Raw genomic sequence first — 24,688 nt, 5'->3', positions numbered from 1 at the left:
CCGATAACACCTCCCTGTGTACAGCTATTAGTTACTGACAGCTCTCTCTGTATACACACTTACACAGAGAATGCTATCAATCACCGATAACACCTCCCTGTGTATAGCTATCAGTGACTGACAGCTCTCTGTATACACACTTACACAGAGAATACTATCAATCACCGATAACACCTCCCTGTGTACAGCTATTAGTTACTGACAGCTCTCTCTGTATACACACTTACACAGAGAATGCTATCAATCACTGATAACACCTCCCTGTGTACAGCTATCAGTGACTGCCAGCTATCTCTGTATACACACTTACACAGAGAATGCTATTAATCACTGATAACACCTCCCTGTGTACAGCTATCAGTGACTGACAGCTATACCTGTATACACACTTACACAGAGAATACCATCAATCACTGATAACACATCCCCTGTGTACAGCTATCTATGTATACACACTTAGGGTCCGTTCACAGGTCCGTAGAATGGGTCCGCATCCGTTCCGCAATTCTGCGGATCAGGTGTGGACCCATTAATTCTCAATAGGGACGGAAAGGATGCGGACAGCACACATTGTTCTGTCCGCATCCACGTTTCCGGTCCGCGGCTCCTGAAAAAAATAGAACATGTCCTATTCTTGTCCGCAATACACTACGGACGTGTGAATGGACCCTTACACAGAGAATACTATCAATCACTGATAACACGTCCCTGTGTACAGCTATCAGTGACTGCCAGCTTTCTCTGTATACACACTTACACAGAGAATACAATCAATCACTGATAACACCTGCCTGTGTACAGCTATCAGTGACTGACAGCTCTCTGTATACACACTTACACAAAGAACGCTATCAATCACTGATAACACCTCCCTGTGTACAGCTATCACTGACTGACAGCTATCTCTGTATACACACTTACACAAAGAATGCTAGCAATCACTGATAATGCCTCCCTGTGTACAGCTATTAGTTACTGACAGCTATCTCTGTATACACACTTACACAGAGAACGCTATCAATCACGGATAACATCTCCCCATGTACAGCTATTACTGACAGCTCTCTCTGATAATACGTCTGCAGCTGAAGTCAGAAAGAGCAGAGATGTAAATGTATGATTGACAAGTTTTACTGAATCTTCTCCCATAAAGCGATCAGGACACCCTGTCCCTTTATGTTAATCTCTCCAGGTACTAGGCCGATTTGCTTGTTAAATGTAAGCAGTTCCAGACTAGTAATCCTGTGTAATGCAGTTACTGAGTCTGCTCTACAGCGCAGAGCGGTGACACCGTACACTTGTGCAGCTCTCCCCTGTTATTTTAACACAAGAGATGCTCACATTTCAAAGTTTGCTGGTGTGCAGACCATAGTCCCCTCACTTCTGGGCCGTTGCCTGTCCCTCTCCAATACTTGTATTCTCCATAAATACTCTTTCCTATAACTCCACATTTCACCGTTCCTCAGTTATTTGGCCAGAATTATTATGAATGAATTGACAATTAGTCAACGCTATCCTCCTTGTGGAAGGGCCTTGCCAGTCAGGCACTAGCAGCACAGTCTGGACAGTGGTAGAGTGTGCGGACACATCCCCCCCCCCCCCCCCCCCCCACCTGGTAAACACCCAGTTGTCATATATTTCTAGGAAGAATAGCCGTGGAACTGCATAATATAAAAAAAATCTAAGAAAAATGCTATTCAATGGAGAATACAAGTATCTACTGAACAGAAACGTCAGGTCAGGAACCTGTGATATGATTAAAGTGTATTTTTAAGCTGCACGTGTGACTCTGGTGTAGATTTCACTGCCAATTCCATATTCACTCTGCAGTATTGAGGTGTGAACACCCACGTATAAAGTCCGCCCCGGAAGGACAGATCCGCAGTATGTGGGCTCAAGCCCATGAATGTAAGAGCTCCATGTCCGCAATGCACGGGCACAGACCGCGGGGCAGCCACATGTGGATCGCGGACCCAATGAATGGGGTCCACGATCCGCATCTAACTGTTTGCACTGCAAAAAAAAGTAGTGCATGCGTTACTTTTTTGCGGTGCGGAGGCACGGTCAGAAACACCAGAATAGCACTCTGTAGTGCTTCCTTGGTGTTCCTATCCATGCCTCCATTCCGCATCTCCATGATTGCGGACCCATTCAAGTGAATGGGTCCGTCATGCGGAATGCACACGGCTGGTGCCCGTGTATTGCAGACCCGCTGTATGCAGGCCGCAATACCGGGCGACGGCCGTGTGCATGAGCCCTATGGATGAGATTTCTTAAAGAGGACCGTTCACCGATTATTACACTGTGAACTAAGTATACAGACATGGAGAGCGGCGCCCGGGGATCTCACTGCACTTACTATTATCCCTGGGCGCCGCTCCGTTCTCCTGCTATGCCCTCCGGTATCTCTGCTCACTAAGTTATAGTAGGCGGAGATTTCAGTCACAAAGTTATGGTAGGCGGAGTCTGCCCTTGTTCTGCTCTAGCGCTGGCCAATCGCAGTGCAGAGCTCACAGCCTGGGAGGTTATTTTCTCCCAGGCTGTGAGCGCTGCAATGCGATTGGCCAGCGCTACAAAAGAACAAGGGCAGACTCCGCCTACTATAACTTAGTGACCGGAGATACCGGAGGGCATAGCAGGAGAACGGAGCGGCGCTCGGGGATAATAGTAAGTGCAGTGAGATCCCCGGGCACCGCTCTCCATGCTATGCCCTCTTTAAACTCTCGTCCACTTTGCTGCATTAGATTTTTCATCTGTAAATGTGGATGGAAACTCTACATGTGAATGTACCCTGAGTGCAGCCAGCCGATGTAGCACCTGAATAGTCTCAGGAGTCTCTGTGGGGTGAGTTTATTACCACATAGCTACTTGTAATTGCTGTTCTTTTTCCTGACATTATAGGTAAGTAACATTGTTGGTGGAGGCGAATAGCTGCCGATCTAGGAGGATGTGTTGTAAGATGGCGATATGACACAAGGGACAAGCTATTCGCCGCACAGTGTAGTAGAAGTGGATGGAGACTACACCGGCTCCACTTGGCCTCACCATTTATCCCGTTTTATAATACCAGTTAAGGTGCATTTACAAGGTCCGAGCAGCAGCAGATTGTTGGGTAGGAAGCGTTCCTTCCCGACAGTCAGCTGCTCGCTCAGTGGAGGGGAAGCATTTTCGTGCAGCGATCTCCTCCACAGTTTGAGGCGGAGGGATGGCTATTGTGAACGCTCGTCCTCCTACATCTGCATTGTTTCTGGGCAGCAGATCGCTGTTTAGACCATATAATCTGGTGCCTGCACGAACCTCAGGGGGATCGGTGGCACCCTTATATGGGCAGATTGTCGGGAACGAGCATTCAGCGAAATCTGCCCGTGTAAATCCACTTTTACTTACTTATGAGGAACAATGCCTTATTGTCTGATGGCATTACTGTAACAGTAATATCCTTACTTTAGCAGGAGTCGCCTATCACTTTCTCGCTGGCACTGACTACATTGTGGGGAGGAAGAACTGTGCCATCCTGATTGAAGATGACCAGTCCATTAGCAGGGCTCATGCAGCATTTTCTGTTAGCCACCGGCCCTCCAGCCTGGTAAGTTTTGGTTTAAGGGTACGTTCACACGAGCGTGTTTCTGGGTCCGCATCTGTTCCGCAATTTTGCAGAATGGATTCAGACCCCTTCATTTCAATGGGGCTGCAAAAGATGCGGACAGCACACCGTGTACTCTCTGCATCCGTAATTCTGTTCCGTGGCCCCACAAAACAGATAGAGCTTGTCCACAATCGCGGACAAGAATCAGCATTTCTATCATAGGGGTTGCCGTGTGCGTTCCCCAAAATGCGCAACGCAAACGGCCTGTATCTGTGTGTTAGGTGGACAGATTATCTGCCGGTAAACCTGCACTGATCGATATACTGTAGCATGTTGATCAGCGTTTGTTTAGTACAGTTAAAGGGGTTGTCAGGTTTCTGATATTAATGACCCATCTTCAGGACTGGTCACCAAAATCAGTTTTCACTTGTCATGATGGGGGAAAACTTTTATTTTATTTTTTAGATTTTAGCACAAAGCCTCCCATAACCAAATATAAAATAAGCGAAAGAACACGTTGGGGTTAAAGGGGTTAAATAGCCGCCTGCATAATCGGACAAGATGGTGCATTCCTGATCTGCGTAGCAATATAAAAAATATCCCTAAGGTATAACCTGTTTGTGCGCTTTTCCTTCCAGGGTCACCCAGACATAATCCCCGTTCTAACCATTAGAGACTCTTCGAAATACGGCACTTTCATTAATGGAGAAAGGATGGAGGTCAGCAGTTCTAGATCCTTAAATTCTGGAGACAAGATCACATTTGGTGTTTATAACAGCAAGTTCAGGTGAGAGGGTCTTTGTCGCTGAGGCTGTTTATTTTTTGGGTGATTCATTGGAAGAAGGCCAGACTGCGGCGGGGTAAATCTAGTATTACATGGCCGCCATTCGTGCCAATTGGGAGCCACTCATGCACAGCAGCTTTCCATTCTGTCTTATTGTGGGGTGGTCCCCAGCGGGGGGCCCTGCTCTATGATGTACGTAGGCCCTGGTAGGACCTGTTGATAGGGGATAGTTGTAATGGGACAACACCTTTAGGGCTCATGCGCACGACCGTATGTATTTTGTGGTCCACAAAACACGGATCAGTGCATGCGTTTTTTTGTGCGGATCCATTGTCATCAGTCATTGATCAGTATATAGCTTTGGTTGTATAGTTTATATTGCAGGAGTATGTTTGTATGATGTATTGCATGTTGTTCTTTTCTTTCCTCCAGGGTAATATATGAGCCCCTAGTGGTTTGTTCCTCATGCCTAAATGACTCAGAGAAGACTACTTTAACACAGTCGCTACTGACTTTAGGAGGCCATCTTGTGAATAACTGGACACCGAAATGCACACACCTGGTTATGACTTCTGTTAAAGTTACTATCAAGGTAAGAGAATCCAGTAGCAGAATTGTGAAAATTGCACCACAAAAGTAGAGAACATGGTTAATGGTAAATCTATAGGATGCCATTAAAGGAGTAGTCCCATCTCGCTGTTTCCACCTAAACAGCAGAGCAGATCAAGCTCCGCTGCTTCTGTAAACCTTGTATAATGGAAACAGCAAAGCTTTCAGTGCTATACTATTTGCACAAAAACAGGAGTGCCAGCCCGCTCGGCAGTTTCCCATAAGACCGGCTACCTGGGGCTTAGTGGCAGGACGCGACAACCCCTTTTTAAATTTTGATAGGTCATTATTATCAGTTTTGGTGGGGTCCAACCTATGATACCCCTACGATCTGCTGGGCATACACAAAAACTAAGAGTCTTGCCCTTTGGTGTGGCAAAACATGTAGATCCGTGCAAAGCTAAAATAATCTTAATAATAATATTCCTCCTAGTACTGTCTGCAGCGGGTACTGAGGGTGCAGACAGTACAATGTGCGCCTCTCATTCCAATTTTATTTTTCCTTACATAACGGAAATTAATTTCTTTAACCTGGTGCCAAAAGACATCAGTATTCTTAAAGGGGTTTTCCAAGATTTTAATACTGATGACCTCTAGTCTGACACCTGGGATTCCCACCGATCAGCTGTTTTGATAATGCAGCGGCGCTCCTGCTAGCGCTGTGGCCTTCTCCGTGCTTACCAAGCACAGTGCCGTACATTGTATAGCTGCCGTGCTAGGTATCGTGCTCAGCCCCATAGAAGTGAATGTGAATCTATTTCTTCATAAAATAAACTGCATTCTGCAAACTGAATCCGGCATGTTAAAATCTGACATGCCCAACCAGGGACACGTCAGACACCCCCATACACGTACCATGCTCAGCTGGTCCGCCGAAATCGTCATCCTATGTCTATTCCCATTTTAAGATATTATTTAGAACTATGGACAGGCAGACTTCATTTGGAGAAATCCAGACAAATCTTATGTCATTCAAACTCTCATTTATGAATAAACAATTTTCATTTTTATTTTAAATATACTGAATAGAAGATAATTCATTAAAATGAATTGCAATTCATTATCAATACTATGCAAATACCTTACTATCTATTGTGCCGCGACCTACTTATTTCCTCTCTCTCCTAACACAATGATTATGGGGGTAATAAAAATAAAAAATAAAAATAAGGATAAAAATATAATCGTTATACAATATAAAATATGTAAAAAATAAACCCCATCCCAGTGAATATTTGTTATAAGTTGATACTCATACGGCTATATAGTTCACTTGTAACCTTAATGCACAATTATTTTGTGTTAGTTTACTGACTGACCAAGTGCATGCCCAGACTTTAAAACCGGATCCGTTTTTCCGGAACACTTGGGGTTGGATCTGGGATTAATGCATTTCAATGGAAAATAATGCCAGATCCAGCATTCCGGCAAGTGTTCTGGAAGTTTGCAGCATGCTGTGGTATTTTCTCAGTCCAAAAACCGTACAATGACTGAACTGAAGACATCCTGATGCACCCTGAACGGATGGATTGCTCTCCATTCAGAATGCATTAGGATAAAACTTATCAGTTTTTTCCTGGTATTGAGCCCCTAGGACGGAACTCTGTGCCGAAAAAGTTTGACGCAAGTGTGAAAGTAGCCTTAAAAGCTCTTCCTTTGCTGTTCCAAGATCCTAAGTATTTTATTTTCTGTATTACTTTGCTGACTCTGTATATAGTTCTCATGAATCCTTTGTATCAGTCTATATATACAGCCTATTGTGCTGATTGATAGTGCTAAACGATCTTTACTCACTGTTAAAAGATCGTGTTCTTTCAATCTCTATGTCCTCCCATGTGGTGGTAAGTGGCGCTCCGCTCGGATGCAGCGGCTCCCGCTATCTCCGACACGGGCAGTCAGCTTGTATGGTTGAATCTCAGCGTACCACGTGGTGAGACGTATTAGACTTTCAGAGGGATATCGCTCCTTTCAAGAAAGTAAATTCCCAATCATCAAATACAGTGGGTGGTTTTTGGTGGCTTCTGGACTCAATATAACTCTTATACCAGACGCGTTTCGGAATCTTGCCGACTCCTTTCTCAGTGGCCACTGAGGAAGGAGTCGGCAGGGCTCTGAAACGCGTCTGGTAGAAGTTATATTGAGTAGATAGAATAGATAGTAAGGTATTGGCATAGTATTGATGATGAATTGCAATTAATTTTAATTATCTTCTATTCAGTATATTTCTTAGAACAATTTGTTAATTAATAAATGAGAGTTTGAATGACGTAATAAGATTTCTCCAAATGAAGTCTGCCTGTCCATAGTGAGTTGACGGGGTGTCACAAGGTCAGAGCCCCTTGTCCACAGTAAAGGAGGGAGGTGAGCCACCAAACCAGTATATATCTCTGTGCCATTTTAAGATGTGTAACATTAGCACCGTACAATTCTCTGTACATAAAATCGCACTCTTCTGACAGCAAGCAGAGCTTTTGAGAATGTTCAGAAAGTGAAATGGAAAATGTACTAGAAAGTTGCAGAACCATCATACAGTGTTGTTTCATCTTGAGTTCTGCTTCTGAACCGGGGACTCTGCCCCCATGGTGCGCGTTACAGACAGAGCTGTAGGCATCACACGAGGGTCGCTTGTAGGGTGCGGATCACGGAGTGTACAGCACATGGATTCAGATAATCTGCCTGTGATCATTTTGGCTTTTATAGCACAACTCATTTCTTTCTCCCCTTCTTGTCTTGTAGACGTTATGTGCATTGATCTGTTGCAGATCTATCATTAAACCAGAATACTTCCGTGAGATGAGTGACGCCATTCAGCAGAAGAAATCACTACCTGCACTTGCAAGGTATCCTAAGTAGTGACTGTCACATGCAGCTGCATTACTAGAATGGGATCCTGGGGTCACAGTCACATGGAGTGGTTTTTAGTGCACTGAGGAAAACCTTTATTGAGCTCAGTGCTCTAAATGCCTCTCATGGTAAATTTCTTTGTATTGTGTAAATTGTGATCTTGTTTTTCAGATTAAAGAGCATCCGTCAGCAGATTTGCCCCTATGACACTGGCTGAGCTGTTACATATGCACTTGGCAGATGAAGGCATCTGTGTTGGTCCCATGTTCATATGTGTCCACGTTAATGATTTTTTAACTTATGCAAATGAGCCTCTAGGAGCAACGGGGGTGTTGCCATTACACCTAGAGGCTCTGCTACTTCTGTGACCTCTGCACTTCGACAGAGACAGGCAGCGTAAACGTCACCACACCTGCCTGGCCCTGTCAATCAAAGTGCAGGGGACGCAGAGCAGAGCCTCTTGGTGTAATGACAACGCCCCCGTTGCTCCTAGAGGCTCATTTGCATATAATAAAACATAATTATTCTCAGCAATGCGAGCACATATGAACATGGGACCAACACAGATGCCTTCAGCTGCTAAGTGCACATGTAACAGGTCAGCCAGTGTCATAGGAACAAATCTGCTGACAGATGCCCTATAATTGCAGTTAATTTCTTGATACATTTTATGTTTGTTTCATATACATATTTCCTTTTCCCCCCAGTTTCATTCCTATAATTGATGAACCATCTTTGCAGTCTGAGTCATTGGATCTTTCAGAAAACCGAAAGCGGAGAACAGTCTTCAAGAACAAGACTTTCCTTTTTTTAACAGCAAAGCAGGTATCTCCTGTATCTAAGCCCTCGACGTTTCCTGTGTACTTCCTGACCACAGATATGTCAGACTGTATATCCTGTGTGGTGGAAAATAATCTACTTCACTAGCTAATTTACTAGCTAAATATATGCTATACAGTATGACCGGCATGTTATACAGCTGGATTACAGTACAAAGGAGAGACGGGCACAATGCTGCAATACCAGTCGTGCAGTTGGCATCTTGTGTGGTACCGTATGCAGCTCTTCCCTGATATGCCCCTATAAGTATGGGTGATTAAATGTTAGTGGAAAAGTAATGTTCCTCTCTATTGTCTTATGAGTCCATTAGCAGAATGCAGGCCACAATTCACAGCAGCCTATATTGTGCTGTGGAGTTTGTGTATACTGTCGGCCTCTTATAGGGGTTGCCCCATTAAGACAATTTAACCCCTCTCGATAAAGTACGGGGTGAGTGTCTGAGCAGAGGTGGTGGGATCGCAGGGACTGCTCAGACACTCACCCCCTATACTATAGATAGGGGTTAAATTGTCTTAATGTGGCCAACAATACAATATACACTGCTGGTCCACCTCAGAATACAGGCTGTTGTGAATTGTGGCCTGCAGGCGCTCGGCAGCACATTGAGAGCGACGGACACACATGAATGTCTGCTGCTCCATTTGAACGGTGAGCACAAGTCCTTGTTCTCATCATAGGCAGGGACCCCCATTGGTTGGATCCCCACCATTCAGACACTTCTCCCATGTCATGTTGTCTTAATTGGACAATCCTTTTAAGAATCTGTAGGAAAAGGAGCAATTCTGACAATAGATGTCAACAGTTGAATGTGCTTTACGAACTGTGATTTTTTTTTTTTTTCCTGCTTAGTGTAATTAATGACTAAAGCTGCGTTTTCATCTTTCTTTCTTTCTTTCTTTCCTTCTTTCCTTCCTTTCTTTCTTTCACAGCACAAGAAATTGAGCTCCCCAGTTCACTTAGGAGGGGGCAAGACAAAGATACTGACTGGAGAACTGGACGACGAGACCCTGCTAGAAGATCCCAATGTTTGTGTTATTGATGTGGGTATAGGAGAGTCACAGTCCTCAGAGTCGCAGGGTCTCCCGACCTGGATCCGATCTATAGTGGACGTACTGCAAAGGTGAAACATCTATCTCCATTTATACAGTCAATCACTGTGCATACATAGTACGTGCTTGTGGAATAAAACCGTAATCATGGCCAGGTTCATCCTTTTAATCAGCAGCGCCGCGGCCTTCTCACTGTTTACCGCTGGCCCAGTGACGTCACGACTTGTATCAATGGCCTGGGCGCGGCTAAGCTCCGGTCAGATGCTGATGATCTATCCAGAGGACAAACTGTAGAACCCCTTTAACTTTCTCTACATGATAAATGCTATTTGCTGAAGTGAGACAGCCCCTTTAAGGTCAATGCATGCCCATCCACCTCCATCCTGTGGGTTCTCTTGCCCAGAGTGGTTTTGGAGAGCGTCTTTCACTCTGAAGGTCCCGTCTTCAATTGCACCACATTGTGTCATTGAAAAACGGATCCGTCACCATTGACTTACATTGTAAGTCAGGACCGATCCGTTTGGCTCCGCATAATGAGATGGTCACCAAAACGCTGCAAGCCGCTTTTTACTGACCGTCTAAAAAAACGCAACGGAGACCGAATGCAGCCAAACTGATGCATTCTGAACGGATCCTTATCCATTCAGAATGCATTGGGGCTGAACTGATCCGTTTTGGGCCGCTTGTGAGAGCCCTGAACGGATCTCGCACGCGGACCCAGTTGTGAAAGTAGCCCAAGTTAAAACAGTAGTGACGTGCCGATATACATCACGTAACGGCTGCGGCCAATCACTATCTTCAGCGGTGCTGTATGCTTACACGTCACCGACACTGTGACATGTAGGTGTCAGACACTTCACTGCAGCCAGTCATTGTCGTCAGTGGTAGGAGGACCGGACCGGTGGTGCAGAAAACGGCTCTGGAGAAAAGGGGGTGAGTAGAGCATCATTTTTTATTTTAGCCAATTGGGGGGCTTGTCTGAGATTTTTTATTTTTTATATATATTTTGGACTCCCCTTTTAGGACTTCCTTTGTGAGTCCTGGCAGCTTTCAAATAATTTTGTACTGAAAGGGATAATAGAACTCCCAGTGGAAGTGCTGTCCGTTTCCGTCTACATTCTCTGGGTAAGCAGTGACACCCTTGGACATGGCACCCGTAACTATTTTTGTGAATTGGTGCTGCCATACAGTTTCCATTTATTTATATATAAACACTATATAGTTCCTGCATTGCTATTAGCAATATGTTGTGAAATGTTCCAGTATTCCCCTTATCATCTTTTTTTTTCTACTTGCTCGTCATCCAGATTTTCATTACGATTTTGCAGACACTTTGATCGGTTGTATCCTGTAAGTGTATATAACAGCCATTGTTCCTTTGCGTTACAAGATATACTAGAGGATAAATCTTTCTTTTTCACAGTAAGGGCCTGAGAGCTATTCCTGAAGCTGAAATTGGTTTAGCCGTTATCTACATGTCAACAGAAATGTACTGCAATCCTCTACAAGGCTCCGTGAATAGAGATGAAGCTGGTATGGCGGTGCTTCATTTACTGGAAAAAAGCCTGAGCCATCAGGCCGATAAATTGTACAGAGTTTTGTGAGGAATCAGCCATCTAAGTTTAAAATCCAAGGTATATTTATGTTTTACCTTTTAGGAAAAAGTGCCAAAGGTAATATCCTGGGATCTACGCAGTCTTCCAGCATGGCCATTGATGAGACTGTGTTGCCAGCAGCCACGTTCAGCACCACGGCTTATGTGGCTGACACAGAGCCACAAAGCCACACAGATGAGTGGTAGGTAATTATGTGCATAGATACAATTCCACTAATGTGACGGATCTACAAAATCCTGTAGGTAACGATAACCTATATAGAATAAGATATGTGATGATTTGTAATTTCATGATGTAGGATGAACGTCAGTGTGGTTCGCGAAGTTAAAGAGACCCCCAAAAGTAATCGCAGCTGTAAAACCAATCAGAGGAAGGATCGGGATGGGGAAGACGGGGTCAATGGTGACTGCAGGACCGCCCTGTTTCAGGAACACCTCCATCCGGCAGATGAAAGGCCACGACCGTCATCACAAGCTGAAACCCCCTCCTCAAATAGACAGAGAGTATCGCAGAAAATGGAGCCCTCCAATAAAATACAGAATTATTTCCAGCCCGTGGCCAAGAAACGGTAGGTGATTAAAAGACAGTGAACCCTTCCCTGAGATTCCATCCAGCTGCACGTGTTCCCTGCATGAATGACGCTCATGTGCTTAAAGGGTTATGCTCATGTGTACAGGTTCGGGGGGAAAAAAATAACATTAGAAAAAACAATATATAACTTATCGTTTCAAAAGGAATGTGTCACCTATAAGTAATTCATATTTTGCTAGTTAAAACCAGATAGTGACTACTGTGTATCATTTTTTTTCTCTTTTTTTTTTTTTTCTTTTGTATCCTGTCTTCTGATTATGGGGGCGGCATATAGAGAATTGCTTTACAGCAGCCACCATGGGCCATAGATACAATGGTCTGGAGGGACTGTCGAGTTTTCTAGACAAGCTCTGTGACCTGTGCAGAGGTCATTATGCAGGGAAGGAGTATAAGAGACCATCACCTATTGTGAATGTTGGACCCTGAGTTTTCTATACAGAGGTGTTATATGTCATTGTAATCCTGCCTGTAATAATGAGATGACTGCTGAAAATCAAAAAGCTATACAGAGCCTATTGTTTGGCTTAGTGGCCATTGCGAGAAAAAAAAAACACTGCAGGATTTTAGGATTTTTTTGGGGCTCGGGCAGAAGGAGAAGGGGAGAGGGGGTCTGCTTTAGCTGCTCATATCTCTTGATTAGTAGTAGCTAGAGACATGGGCCTGGTCTTATTTGAAAGTTGGCATTCCATTCCAAAATTACAGCATTAGCACAACATAAGCAGGAGATATCACTGTTAGAAATCAAGTCGGGAATAAACGTGATAAAACCTGCTTTTACTTTCACTTTCAGCTACGTTCTCTGCATCCCGATTTCTAAGAGTGAAATCTTCCCATGTAGTGAAGATAATGCTGAAAATAATGATTTTGGTATTGTCTGAAAGCTTAGAATGCTCGCTTTCAAACAATGCAAAGCCCATATCTCTAGCTGCTACCTATCCAGAGATAGCAGCAGCTAAAGTAGCCCCCCCCCCCCCCCCCCATTAGTCTGGAGTAGGAGGCCGAGCAGTTGCAGAGCTGACAGGCTGCAGGAGGAAAGGTAAAATAATATATAGAAATGGGGCATTATTATCATTGTAGTGACTGACATAATAAAGTTATTTTATTGATACTGCACAGTGGACGCCGTAAATTAATTCCACAAAAAATTTGTAAAAATTTCAGTTTTATATCTTTCCCCCTACAAATAAATTAATAAAAATTATTTAATACACTATATATACCCCAAAATGGTTCCTAAAAAAAACCTACAACTAATCCCACAAAATAAAATAAAACATTTTTTGAATAAAAAATAAAAATAAAATATGACTGCTGGAACACAAAGGGGGAAAAAGTTACTGGTCCTTAAGCCTAAATTAATTTTGTCACTAAAGGGTTAAAATGCAATTCTGTCCCGAATACCAACAAGATTTAATTCAGACACATATAAAAGATCTATAATAAAAAATATTTCCAATTTTAATGTGACTGTTAGGAGGTTAAAGGGGTTGGCCCATCTCATATATTGGAGGCATATCTCTAGGCTATGCCCCCAAATGTCTGATCGGTGCGGGTCCCAACTCTGGGACCTGCACCTATCTCTAGAACCAGTCCCACAAAGTAAGGGCTCATGCAGTCCCATAGAAATAAATAAGGACGCGCACAGCACGGCCACCGTTCCATTCACTTCTATGGGGCTGACGGACATAGTCAAGCCAGTGCTCGTCTATCTTCGGCATTCCCAAAGATATTAATGGAGGGCAGCCACACATGCGCGCTCCACCTTCCTTCACTTTGCGGGCTCCTGTTCTAGATATATGGGTCCCGGAGGTGAGACCCACACCCATCATACATTGGGGGGCATATCCTAGAGGCAATCCATTTAAATATAATGACATGAAATTTTTTTTTTTAAATATGTTTGACATAAAATATGATTTAAACAATAGGTTATTTTCTGAAGACACTTTCCCTTTAAAGGGAGTCTTTCACCAAATATGACCATTACAGACCACTCAGATCAGGTTCTCCATCACATTCCCCAGATTACTATGATACCTTTCAAATTGCAGTCCAATGCCGATTTGCTCCAAAAAACACTTTTATACCATATGGTAATTAGGTGCTGAAGGCCCCCAGGGGCGGCGTTCATGCGGCCGGCGCCCAGGCCCCTCTGCACTTTGCTTACCGAACCCCTCCTCTTTCACCCCTCAGGCCCACCCTTGTTTAATCTGATTACCTCCTCCTCTCCGTCAGAAATCCTGTACCTCTGCCTGCTTGATCGAGTTGCGCAGGCTGGCGCATGCGCATTGAAAGTCCCTGTTCCTCTGCCCATAATGGGCAATGCAGTGAGTGGAGCGGCGAGGGCGCGGGATTTCCGGAGGTGCGGAACGTAACCGTACGGAAGCACTACGGAGAGCTTCCGTGGGGTTTCGTCCCGTGTCCTATCTTTTTGCGGAACGGCCGGATCGCGGACCCATTAAAGTGAATGGGTCTGCGATCCGCTGCAGCTGCCCCACGGACGGTGTTCGTGCACTACCACGGGGGCGCACACGTTCGTGTGCAGGACTCCTTAAGCTATGGTCTAGGGCTGTGTCTCAGCTACAACTTCCTTTCCCTAGCAGCTAGGGAAAAAAATAAGCAAATGTGTACACACTGTACAGATCCGGTGTTGTCACCGATGGCTGACTCGCTTGTTAATAGACAGCCAACCTTAAAAATATATTCTAAAAATGTTCAGTACTTCCCCTTTAAAAATAAGTGAAAATTGTGTGATCACAAGCGTTGCCTCATCACAGCCCTGTAAATGTTACAGCTCATCTTTCCTAGACTGTTTAAATGGAGGATATACGGTCATGTCATTTTGCACAAGTATTAGCGACCAAAAGGGGCTCATCGCGGACAGGGAACTGGGAACATAAAGTGGCCCTGGAAAAAAAACAACTAAGTGGCCCCATGTTGTAGGAGGGTACAAATTGACAGAAGTCAGGGCAACACAAGTAGGCAGGGCGAGCAATACCATTTTAGGGCACAATATCCACCCCACCCCCTGGAAGTGGGCTACTTTTTCGTAGGCTACCCTGTACCTCCTCAGAAGCTGCCCCTCTGTGGTGGCCGGCACCAGCTGCCATGTTCTGTCTTTCTACTCCAGTTGCTTCAGGATGACAATACAGTTGGATTCAGGGATCAGGAGGATACCTGTGGTCACCAGCCAGGTACATAACTACTTGATGACCCTGGTATTAATTTACTCTGGGAGCGACAGATCATTACTTACCTGGCTGAGGAGGGCTTAGGCGGCCCTGATGATCGATGTATTCAAAGGCAAGACAGATAGAAATCTTTGGCACATCTGGAATAACCTTAAATTGAGTTCATGTTTATACTGTGTACACATTGTGCTCTTGGCATGAATCTGTGATATATTAGTCATAATGAGAGTTTAAGCCAATATTTATACAGTCCTGGCAAAATGCATTTCCAGGATGTTTCCTTGCACATAACAGATACCGTAATGCACCCTATTAGTTCTTTTTTTCATTAGATTTCTCTGTACCTTTTAAAGAGAGAGAGAAGAAGAAGGAGAAACTTCTACTGTCAAATTGTGTAGACTGGAGAAAGTGACTTCTCAATGTTCTCATCCAACAAAGGAAAATGTGCCCCCAAAACAGAAAACTGCAGATACAGCCCCCATTAATGACCTGGATACCAATCTGCCTATAGAGACAGTTGGTCCTTCTGGTGGGAGACTTGATAGAGCATATAGTCAGGATAAGATGGACACAACAGTAACCAGTCAATCAAAGGACTCCTTCATGAAGAAGAGGAAGGAGCCTGAGGATGTGGTGGAGGAGTCTGACTTAGAAAATGAGGATAAAAGTGGTGATGAGATAAAAGATAAAAAAAACACTAAAAGCAATGTCAGCCAAGTGAAAAGGCCTCGCGTGGAAACTACTGAAGACTTTGAAGACGACTTTGGAGAAGACTTTGGGGAAGACTTTGAGGATGACTTTAACATGGAAACCTTGGACAAAAAAGAGAGAGCCACAGTAAGTCCTGAAGATTTAAGGTATTGTACATGAGGAAAATTTCCTTATAAAAGCATATGGAAGTCACAAAGGGGGGTCATTGACAGTGAAGTGGTTACAGAAGTGTTTTCTGACCAGGGTTTTATGGATCTTGGTCTTGGAGTTCTTGCATATGGGTGCTGAGATGTCCGATAATGAGGGACTGGGCTTGTTGGATTTCTGCTAGCCAGGTTCATGCAGGAGATAAGGCACTCAAGCTGCTTATCCCCCTCTCCCAATTGAAAATGCACACACTAGGCTGAACAGACCATTCTTGTGTATAGTGGAGTCAGGAGAAATAGCCATCAAGCCAAACAAGTGTTCGGCCATCAGTTATTTCATGTGTATGGCTGACTTTTGCTTGGAAGAGGACAAAATACTAAACTTGAAAGAGTGCGTTTGGTCATTTACTCCCATTTTAGGAGCTTGTGATTGTTATGGTTTTCCTGCACTATTTTTCAGGTTCTACCAAAGGTAAAATCGTGATCACTGGATTTAAGTTACTGTTCCCTCAGCTACGCAGACTCTCTCAACCCTCCCCTTAATGATTGGGTAGAGAGCTCTCGATCCTAGAGAGAACTGTTCAGCCGCACAGTTACAGCTTCACAGTTCTCTCTAGCTCCTCCCTCTAGTCTAGTGCAGGGAGGAAACGGGAAGCTAAACAATCGGTGTTCAGCCTCCTGTTACAACCAGGACAACACTGGAGCTTGGAGAAGCAAGTAACCACTGGACCCTGGGTATGCAGCAGTAACCTTTGCACTGCTCTCCACCAGGGCTCTAAAAATGAACCATTTCTCTGCCATGGACCCTTTTAAATTAAAAGTCTTAGGCCTCATGCACACAACTGTTGTTGTGTTCCGTTCCGCAAAACGGGGTTCCGTTGTTCTGTGATCTGTTTCCGTTTTTGTTTCCGTGTGTCTTCCTTTATTTTTGGAGGATCACCAGACATGAAGGAAAGTAAAAAAAAAGTCTAAGTCAAGTTTGCCATGCAAATGATAGGAAAAAAACGGACGCGCGGACGCGGATGACAATCTTGTGTGCCTCCGCGTTTTTTCACGGACCCATTGACTTGAATGGGTCCACAAACCGTTTTCCGTGAAAAAAATAGGACAGGTTATATTTTTTGGACGGACTGGAACCACGGATCATGAACGCGGATGACAAACGGTGCATTAGCTGAGTTTTCAAAGTCAATGGGTCCGCAGAAAATCTCAAAAACGGAACAACGGACACGGAATGAAACATCGGTCGTGTGCATGAGGCGTTCATGTCATAGATAAGCAAAGATATTGGAATTCAAGAGAATCATTTACCAGGAAATTCACTGTTAATCCAGGCGCAATGCCTTTTAAGGCTCATTCAGATGAATGTAATGATACCTTTTGAAAAAGTACTTTTAATCCATATGCGATTGAGCAGTGAAGTGCATGGAGGGCCCAAGCCATTCTTCCTTCTTCCTCTGCCAGCCCCTCCTTCATTTTCCTGATAGACAGGACCATGTTACTGTATCTTGCTGTCCTTCTCAATTAAGGAGGGGGAGCTGCTGGCAGAGGAAGCAGGAGGAGCAAAAATGCGAGGAGTGGCTTGGGCCCACCCTCGGTGCAATCCACTCAGCATTTTCCAGGAGTATTGACAATGACCCCTTCACTTTGCTAGACCACCAGAGAAGCTGTCAATGACCCCTTCACTTCCCTAGACCACCAGGGATGCAGACAGTAACCTTCCCTGAGCCAGACATTGGTGCTGTTTAATAGTATTATACTGAATGCCATGTGATCCTGTATACCAGCCTGCTTCCTAGGTAATTATTAGGCTGCTGTACGTTCATATTTATTCGATCATGCTCTGTATTGCACAGCTTAGAGGGAACAGCATGCAATCCCAAAATTGCACCCTTAGGTCCCTTTCATACGAGCGAGTTTTCTGGTCCAGTGCGATGCGTGAACTGAATCCTGACTCATGATTCATTTCAATGGGTCTGTGTACCTGAGTGTTTTCTTTCACGCATCAGTTCTGTGTTACGTGAAAAACACAGCAACTTTTCACTGATGGTTGCTAAGAAATGATGTTTGCAAACCTTCAGTTTTTTATCACACGCGTGAAAAACACGTCAAAATGGATTGCCCCCACACAGAAAAAACTGAACGCAATCGCAGACAAAACTGACTGAACTTACTTCCAAATGGTGCGAGTTTCCCTGAACGCATCCGGACCTAATCCGTCACGCTCGTGTAAAAAAGAGGCCTTACTAGCTACAAAGACCTCAAAGGCTTCATCATAATATTAGTAAAACTATTCCATATGTCCTATAAAGCAGGGAGCGACAAACATGTTTGATTCAGGTATTGACACCGCACAGGACTGCGCTATTCCATACCGAGACATCCGGTAAAATCATGCCTTACACCAGGGATCAGCGACCTCCGGCACACCAGGTGTTGTGAAACTACATCTGCCATCATGCACACTTGTTTGGCTGTTCTCTGAACTCCCAGCATGCTGGGAGTTGTAGTTTCACAACAGCTGGAGTGCCAAAGGTTGCTGACCCCTGCGGTACATGTTTTTTGTTTTTGCTGTGCTGCTTGTGGGACGGGTGCTACTCTGTGGCTTCCATTTTTATGGGTCAGTTTGCTCCAGGAGCTTCCCTGACATCTGCGAAATGGACACAAAATCGCAGTTTGATAAAGCTCCTTTTACACCAGTGTTTTTGCTGGATCCGTCGTGGTAATACAACCGTCCTGCATCCGGTCCGCAGATCCGGTTTTATTATCTTTAACATAGCCAAGGCGGATCCATCTCTAAAACGACTGTACTGTAAGTCAGTAGGGGACAGATCCGTTTTATTTTGTGTCAGAGAAAACTGATCCGTCACCATTGACTTACATTGTGAGTCATGCCGGATCCGTCTTGCTCCGCATCCCAGGACGCATTTAAAAACACTGCTTGCAGCGCTTTTGTGTGCGTCAAGGGAACGCAATAAAAAGGAACGGAATGTATTCTGGTGCGCTCCGTTCCCTTCAGTTCAGTTCAGTTTTGTCGCCAATGACAATGAATGGGGACAAAACTGAAGCGTTTTCCCTCCGCTATTGAGATCTTACGACGGATCGCAATAGCGGAAAGGGAAAGCGCTGGTGTAAAAGTAGCCTGAGTGTCAAAATTAATTTTGAATTGCATTGATGTATTTGTTTCGGTGCTTGTGTCCCGCTGTCCATCCATCTGCGGTGCTAGGCCTGTCCGAGTCCTGACTGCAACATATGGAAGCCATATCCCCTCTTTTTAGTGTAGGTGGACAGGTTCTTAAGAGGTTTCAGTAGGAAATGACCTTCATTTGTTTAATTTTAGGAGAAAATGTGAATTCCCAGCTCTGGTGATTTTCCTGCTGCTGAATAGTTTAGTACTGTGTGTGACATGGGAGGCCGGGTGGGTGACGCCGTCTCCCCGGCGCTCTGCCGACTGTGGCCGTCAGCCTTTGTTGCGGTGTCACATTTTGTCAGTCACACACATCCGCACAAAAATAAAATGATTAAACTTGTTTCCTAATGAAAAGAATCTGTTTGCAAAGGTATGCCGGTTACCAGAGCAATGGCCGCAGAGGGCCATGAACCCAGGAGGGCGGCTATTCTCACATCAGCAGATTGGAGTTATGTGTTTACGGCGGCGGGCATGCTGTCTATTATTGTGGGGCCAGCTCATAGACTTTGTCCTTGTATCTTTCTATAATGGTCACCGGCTGCAGTAAACGCCTGAGATCCCTTTGCTGTCTTGGGGTCCATGCACGTTTTTGCTTTACAGAATCAGTTTTTTTTTAGGTCGCCCTAAATATTTTTCAAAATACCATTTAATATGTAATAACAAGTGGGTGTTGCCCCCAGGAAACTCACTGTTTATCAGCTGAATGTTATGACGGCTTTCGCTTAGTGATTAGTTGCTTCCTTTGGCTTTTAAACCATATGCGAATGAGCCGCTCGGTGCACCATGGGCGGACCATGCCAGTCTGTGCACCCTTGTGCCAGCGTACAGAAGCTTGGCTCCCCCTGAGTGAGTGGCAGCTGTTCTGCAGTACCCTGGGATGGCCACTACCGGTTGTATGGCGCTGTCTGCTTCCAGCTACATACACGGCAGGCCGAAACAACTGATCAGTGGTGGTGCTGGGTGTCGGACCTCCATCCTAAGGATGGGTCATCAATATCTATAGTCTGGAGAACCCCTTTAAGATTTTTTTCTAGTTTAGCTCTGCCTGCACTATTCAGTAGACCCATGGTACTTGCACACATTCATGTTCTTAACCAGTCTCTTCGACTACCACATGGGACTTACCACAGTAGTAACCCTTGTTCAGTAAGCTGATCTTATATCTCCCAACACTCTCTGCTGGTTCATTATCTTTAGGCCTCATGCACACGACAGTTTTTTCGGGTCCGAATCTAAGCCGCAGTTTTTGCGGCTCGGGTGCGGACCCATTCACTTCAATGGGGCTGCAAATGATGTGGACAGCACTCTGTGTGCTGTCTGCATCCGTGGCTCCGTTCCGTGACCCCACAAAGAATAGGACAAGAATAGGCATTTCTACAATGGTCCGCCAGTTCCGTTCCGCAAATTGCGGAAGGCACACGGACGGCTTCAGTTTTTTGCGGATCCGCAGTTTGCGGACTGCAAAAGAATGAATGGTCGTGTGCATGAGGCCTTACAGGCATGCAATGTAGAATATGAGGAGGAATGGGGTGGATCCTAATGTGCAAAATCAGAACGGATCCATTTAATTCCTTTATTGAGATCCTCTGCCGGCTCTCAATACTGGAATTAACAACACAAGTGTGAAAGTAGCCTTAGGGTCCGTTCCGCGGAATGTGTTAATTTTCAATGGGGCTGCAAAAGATGCGGATAGCACACGGTGTGCTGTCCGCATCCGCACTTCCGTTCCGCGGCCCCGCAAAAAAATAGAACATGTCCTATTCTTTTCCGCAGCCACTGACAAGAAAAGGCACTTCTATTATAGTGCCGGCCATGTGCGGTCCGCAAAAATTTGACCGTAAATGGCCGATGTCCGTGTTTTGCGCATCCGCAATTTGCGGACCGCAAAACAGTTACAGACGTGTGAATGGACCCTAAGGCTACTTTCACACTAGCGTTTGGGGCTCTGCTTGTGAGTTCCGTTTGAAGGCTCTCACAAGCGGCCCCAAATGGATCCGTCCAGCCCTAATGCATTCTGAGTGGATGCGGATCCGCTCAGAATGCATCAGTCTGGCACCGTCTGTCCGCTGCTTGCAGCGTTCGGGTGTCCGCCTGGCCGTGCGGAGGCAAACGGATCCGTCCAGAGTTACAATGGAAGTCAAGGGGGACGAATCCGTTCGAAGGTGACACAATATGGTGCATTTTTCAAACAGATCCGCCCCCCATTGACTTTCAATGTAAAGTCTGGACGGATCCGTCTGAATACAAATTGTACTTAGACTTTTTTAGTAAAATATAATGCAGACGGTTCCGTCTGAACGGATCCCATCGTCTGCATTATAGGAGCGGATCCGTCTGTACAAATACCAGACGGATCCTCTCCGAACGCAAGTGTGAAAGTAGCCTTAGCTGAAACACCATTTTGCACCAAAACTGCCCCACAATTCTGATGCAAAAATCTCTCTCAAATTAAGCCAAAGAGTAGTTGGTAAAGTGTCAAAGAACGTGTCTCCCTGCGCCACATGTATCATCCAGCCCGGGCCCTGTGATAAATCTGCTGCAGGTCTATACAGCCGGTCTAACGACGGGCTTTAGTGTCTGTGTGCCCATAATACGGATACCATGCATATAGCGTTAAGGCCCCTTTTATTTGAGCTACTTTTCCGCGCGGGTGCAATGTGGGTGCTATACCCGCACTGAATCCTGACCGATTCATTTCAATGGGTCTGTGTACATGAGCGTTTTTTTTTTTCACGCATAATTTCTGCGTTGTGTGAAAAATGCAGCATGTTCTATATTCTGAGTTTTTCACGCAGCCCTGGCCCCATAGAAGTGAATGGGGCTTCAGTGTAAAACACATTGCATATGGAAGCAGGTGCGGATTGGCTCTGGATGCGTTCAGTGAAACTCGCACCATCTTGCAAGCAAGTTCAGTCAGTTTTGTCTGCGATTGCGTTCAGTTGCTTCCCAGTGATAAAAAACTGAAGGTTTACAAACAACATCTCCGAGCAACCATCAGTGAAAAACGCATTGTACCCACACTGGCTTCCGGATGCAATGTGTTTATCACTGAAGCCCCATTCACTTCTATGGGGCCAGGACTGCGTGAAAAACGCAGAATATAGAACATGCTGCATTGTTCACACAACGCAGAACTGATGCATGAAACGCATTGTACTCATGTACACAGACGCATTGAAATGACCTATGACACTGTCTGATCTGTTACATGTGCGCTTGGCAGCTGAAGGCATCTGTGTTGGTCCCATGTTGGTCTTATGTGCCCGCACTGCTGAGAAAAAGAATGTTTTCCTATGCAAATGAGCCTCTAGGAGCAACGGGTGCGTTGCCGTTACACTTAAAGGCCCTGCTCTCTCTGCAACTGCTGCACTCTCTGCACTTTGATTGGCAGGGCCTGATGTGATGTCATTTTCACTGCCTGGCCTTGTCAATCAAAGTGGTGATGGCGCGGTATTTGCAGAAAGAGCAGAGCCTCTAGGTGTAATGGCGACGCCCCCATTGCTCCTAGAGGCTCATTTGCATATATTACAACATCGTTTTCCTCAGTAATGTGGACACATATGAACATGGGACCAACACGGATGCCTTCAGCTGCCAAGCGCACATGTAACAGGTCAGCCAGTGCCATAGGTACAAAACTGCTGACAGATGCGCTTTACAGGCACCTGCACAGGGTGAGGATCACGTGCTGTTTTTCTGCGCAGATACTTGCACGGAAAAACCACAGTGTAATGCAGTACCAGCAAAGTGTATGAGATTGGACAAATCACATGCACATCTTGCCTTGTTCGTCCGTGCAATTTTTGGTGCGGATTTCACCCTTTTCAATAGATCTGAGAGCTGCAGCAAAAACCACAAGTAACACATGCAGTTTTTGGTGTGGAAACGCACAGAAATCTGCACAAAATCTGCTGGTACCCTAATAGAGACGGCTCGGTTTGTGGTAACCTGGCGCATTTGGAAAAAGCGCTAGTCGGCTCTTTACTATCGTATTTAAACGGGATTTTGTCACTGCTGAAGGGTTAACTAGATTACGAGGTCTGTCTTTAGTCACATACCGAATACTGCGTGATTTTCCGGAGCGCGCCCGTGTTCACAGGCTCCACCGACCTGAATAGAGCTCGACATTCCTGCAGTGTTTGTATCGTTGCTTCAGAGGATTAATTATTTTCAGTTAATATTGTGGATTTTACTTCCCTCTAATTGTAAATTCCTTGCATGTATTCGCCCGCCGGGAAGCAGGCTGATGTTGCCACCATACAGATATGTTACGTGTCTTGTGTTTTTTTTTTTTTTTTCTGTAGGTGCCAGCAGCGGGTGTCCAGACAATAAAGACTGAGCCAGACATCAAACAGGAACCTATATCTCAGCATGAAGAAGCAAAAGTAATCACCCCCTCTACTGTTTTTAATGAGAACCTATCATAATGTGGTGCACGGGTTTCCCTGTGTTGGTTAGGACCCCCGGCCTGCAGTTGGGCAGGATTGGTGGGTGAGTTGGCAGAGGCTGTCTTGTTACTGTCAGCGATCCTGGAATTTCCATAACCATACCCCTGGGGGATTATGTATACTCCATTTACAGAATGTAATATTATACTAGGCGTGATGTCCCCAGCCTTAATCGCTACCAGGGGGGACAACCCAAGGAACTGGACCCTCACGCCCTACATGCATTATAGCTGGGCCTGTGGAGGAAGACATGGCATTTCCAGCTAAAAGCGAGTTTTCAGTTTCTGGCTGGAGATTACCTTTACTGGAGGCTTCCAGCCCAAACCTATAAACTTAGTGTGGCCAGACATGTAAACCTTCTGCTAGATCGTTAGAAGCAGGCACAATGAGGGCCTAAAAGAGCAGTACCTCTGCTGGAGCTGAGCGCAAGGAAACCTACAATTATGGAGATACAGGTGACATATCTAGAAAGATAGGTTCATCAGAAAATGACCTGTTGCTTAGATCCTCTTTTTATGTTAGACATATTTTAAAATTTTATTTATTTATTTTTTCAAATTTTGGGTGATATTCCCCCCCCCCCCCCCCCCCCCCCCCCTCTGTCCCTATCTATATTTATAAGGCATCTGTCAGCAGATCTGTACCTATGACACTGGCTGACTTGTTACATGTGCGCTCTTGGCAGCTGAAGGCATCTGTGTTGGTCCCATGTACATATGTGCCTGCATTGTTGAGAGAAAAGATTTTTATATTTACAGTACAGACCAAACGTTTGGACACACCTTCTCATTCAAAGAGTTTTCCTTATTTTCATGACTATGAAAATTGTAGATTCACACTGAAGGCATCAAAACTATGAATTAACACATGTGGAATTATATACATAACAAAAAAGTGTGAAACAACTGAAAATATGTCATATTCTAGGTTCTTCAAAGTAGCCACCTTTTGCTTTGATTACTGCTTTGCACACTCTTGGCATTCTCTTGATGAGCTTCAAGAGGTAGTCACCTGAAATGGTTTTCACTTCACAGGTGTGCCCTGTCAGGTTTAAGGCTAGGTTCAAGATGGATTTTTCTGCGA

At 44.9% G+C, this 24,688-nt stretch overlaps 1 protein-coding gene across 4 annotated transcripts in view; it reads left to right on the top strand.

The window, feature by feature from the left end:
- NBN (nibrin) overlaps nucleotides 1-24,688 on the top strand; it is a 43,828-nt gene that overhangs the window by 2,431 nt on the left and 16,709 nt on the right. For 2 of the 4 annotated variants that reach the window (XM_044293504.1, XM_044293505.1), the window contains exons 2-12: nucleotides 3,453-3,586; nucleotides 4,225-4,373; nucleotides 4,803-4,962; nucleotides 7,716-7,819; nucleotides 8,531-8,648; nucleotides 9,593-9,783; nucleotides 11,136-11,245; nucleotides 11,371-11,509; nucleotides 11,627-11,896; nucleotides 15,464-15,947; nucleotides 23,462-23,542. In XM_044293504.1, coding sequence (XP_044149439.1) covers nucleotides 3,453-3,586; nucleotides 4,225-4,373; nucleotides 4,803-4,962; nucleotides 7,716-7,819; nucleotides 8,531-8,648; nucleotides 9,593-9,783; nucleotides 11,136-11,245; nucleotides 11,371-11,509; nucleotides 11,627-11,896; nucleotides 15,464-15,947; nucleotides 23,462-23,542 — 1,940 coding nt within the window. Of the gene's footprint in view, nucleotides 1-3,449; nucleotides 3,587-4,224; nucleotides 4,374-4,802; nucleotides 4,963-7,715; nucleotides 7,820-8,530; nucleotides 8,649-9,592; nucleotides 9,784-11,135; nucleotides 11,246-11,370; nucleotides 11,510-11,626; nucleotides 11,897-15,463; nucleotides 15,948-23,461; nucleotides 23,543-24,688 lie in introns of all 4 variants that reach the window. The other 2 variants (XM_044293503.1, XM_044293506.1) reach the window with 1 other exon arrangement.

Source organism: Bufo gargarizans, chromosome 5 (genome assembly GCF_014858855.1).
Source record: "Bufo gargarizans isolate SCDJY-AF-19 chromosome 5, ASM1485885v1, whole genome shotgun sequence".
Classification (NCBI taxonomy): domain Eukaryota; kingdom Metazoa; phylum Chordata; class Amphibia; order Anura; family Bufonidae; genus Bufo; species Bufo gargarizans.
The sequence above is the reverse complement of the archived record's forward strand: the minus strand, read 5'-3'. Positions and strand labels throughout refer to the sequence as shown.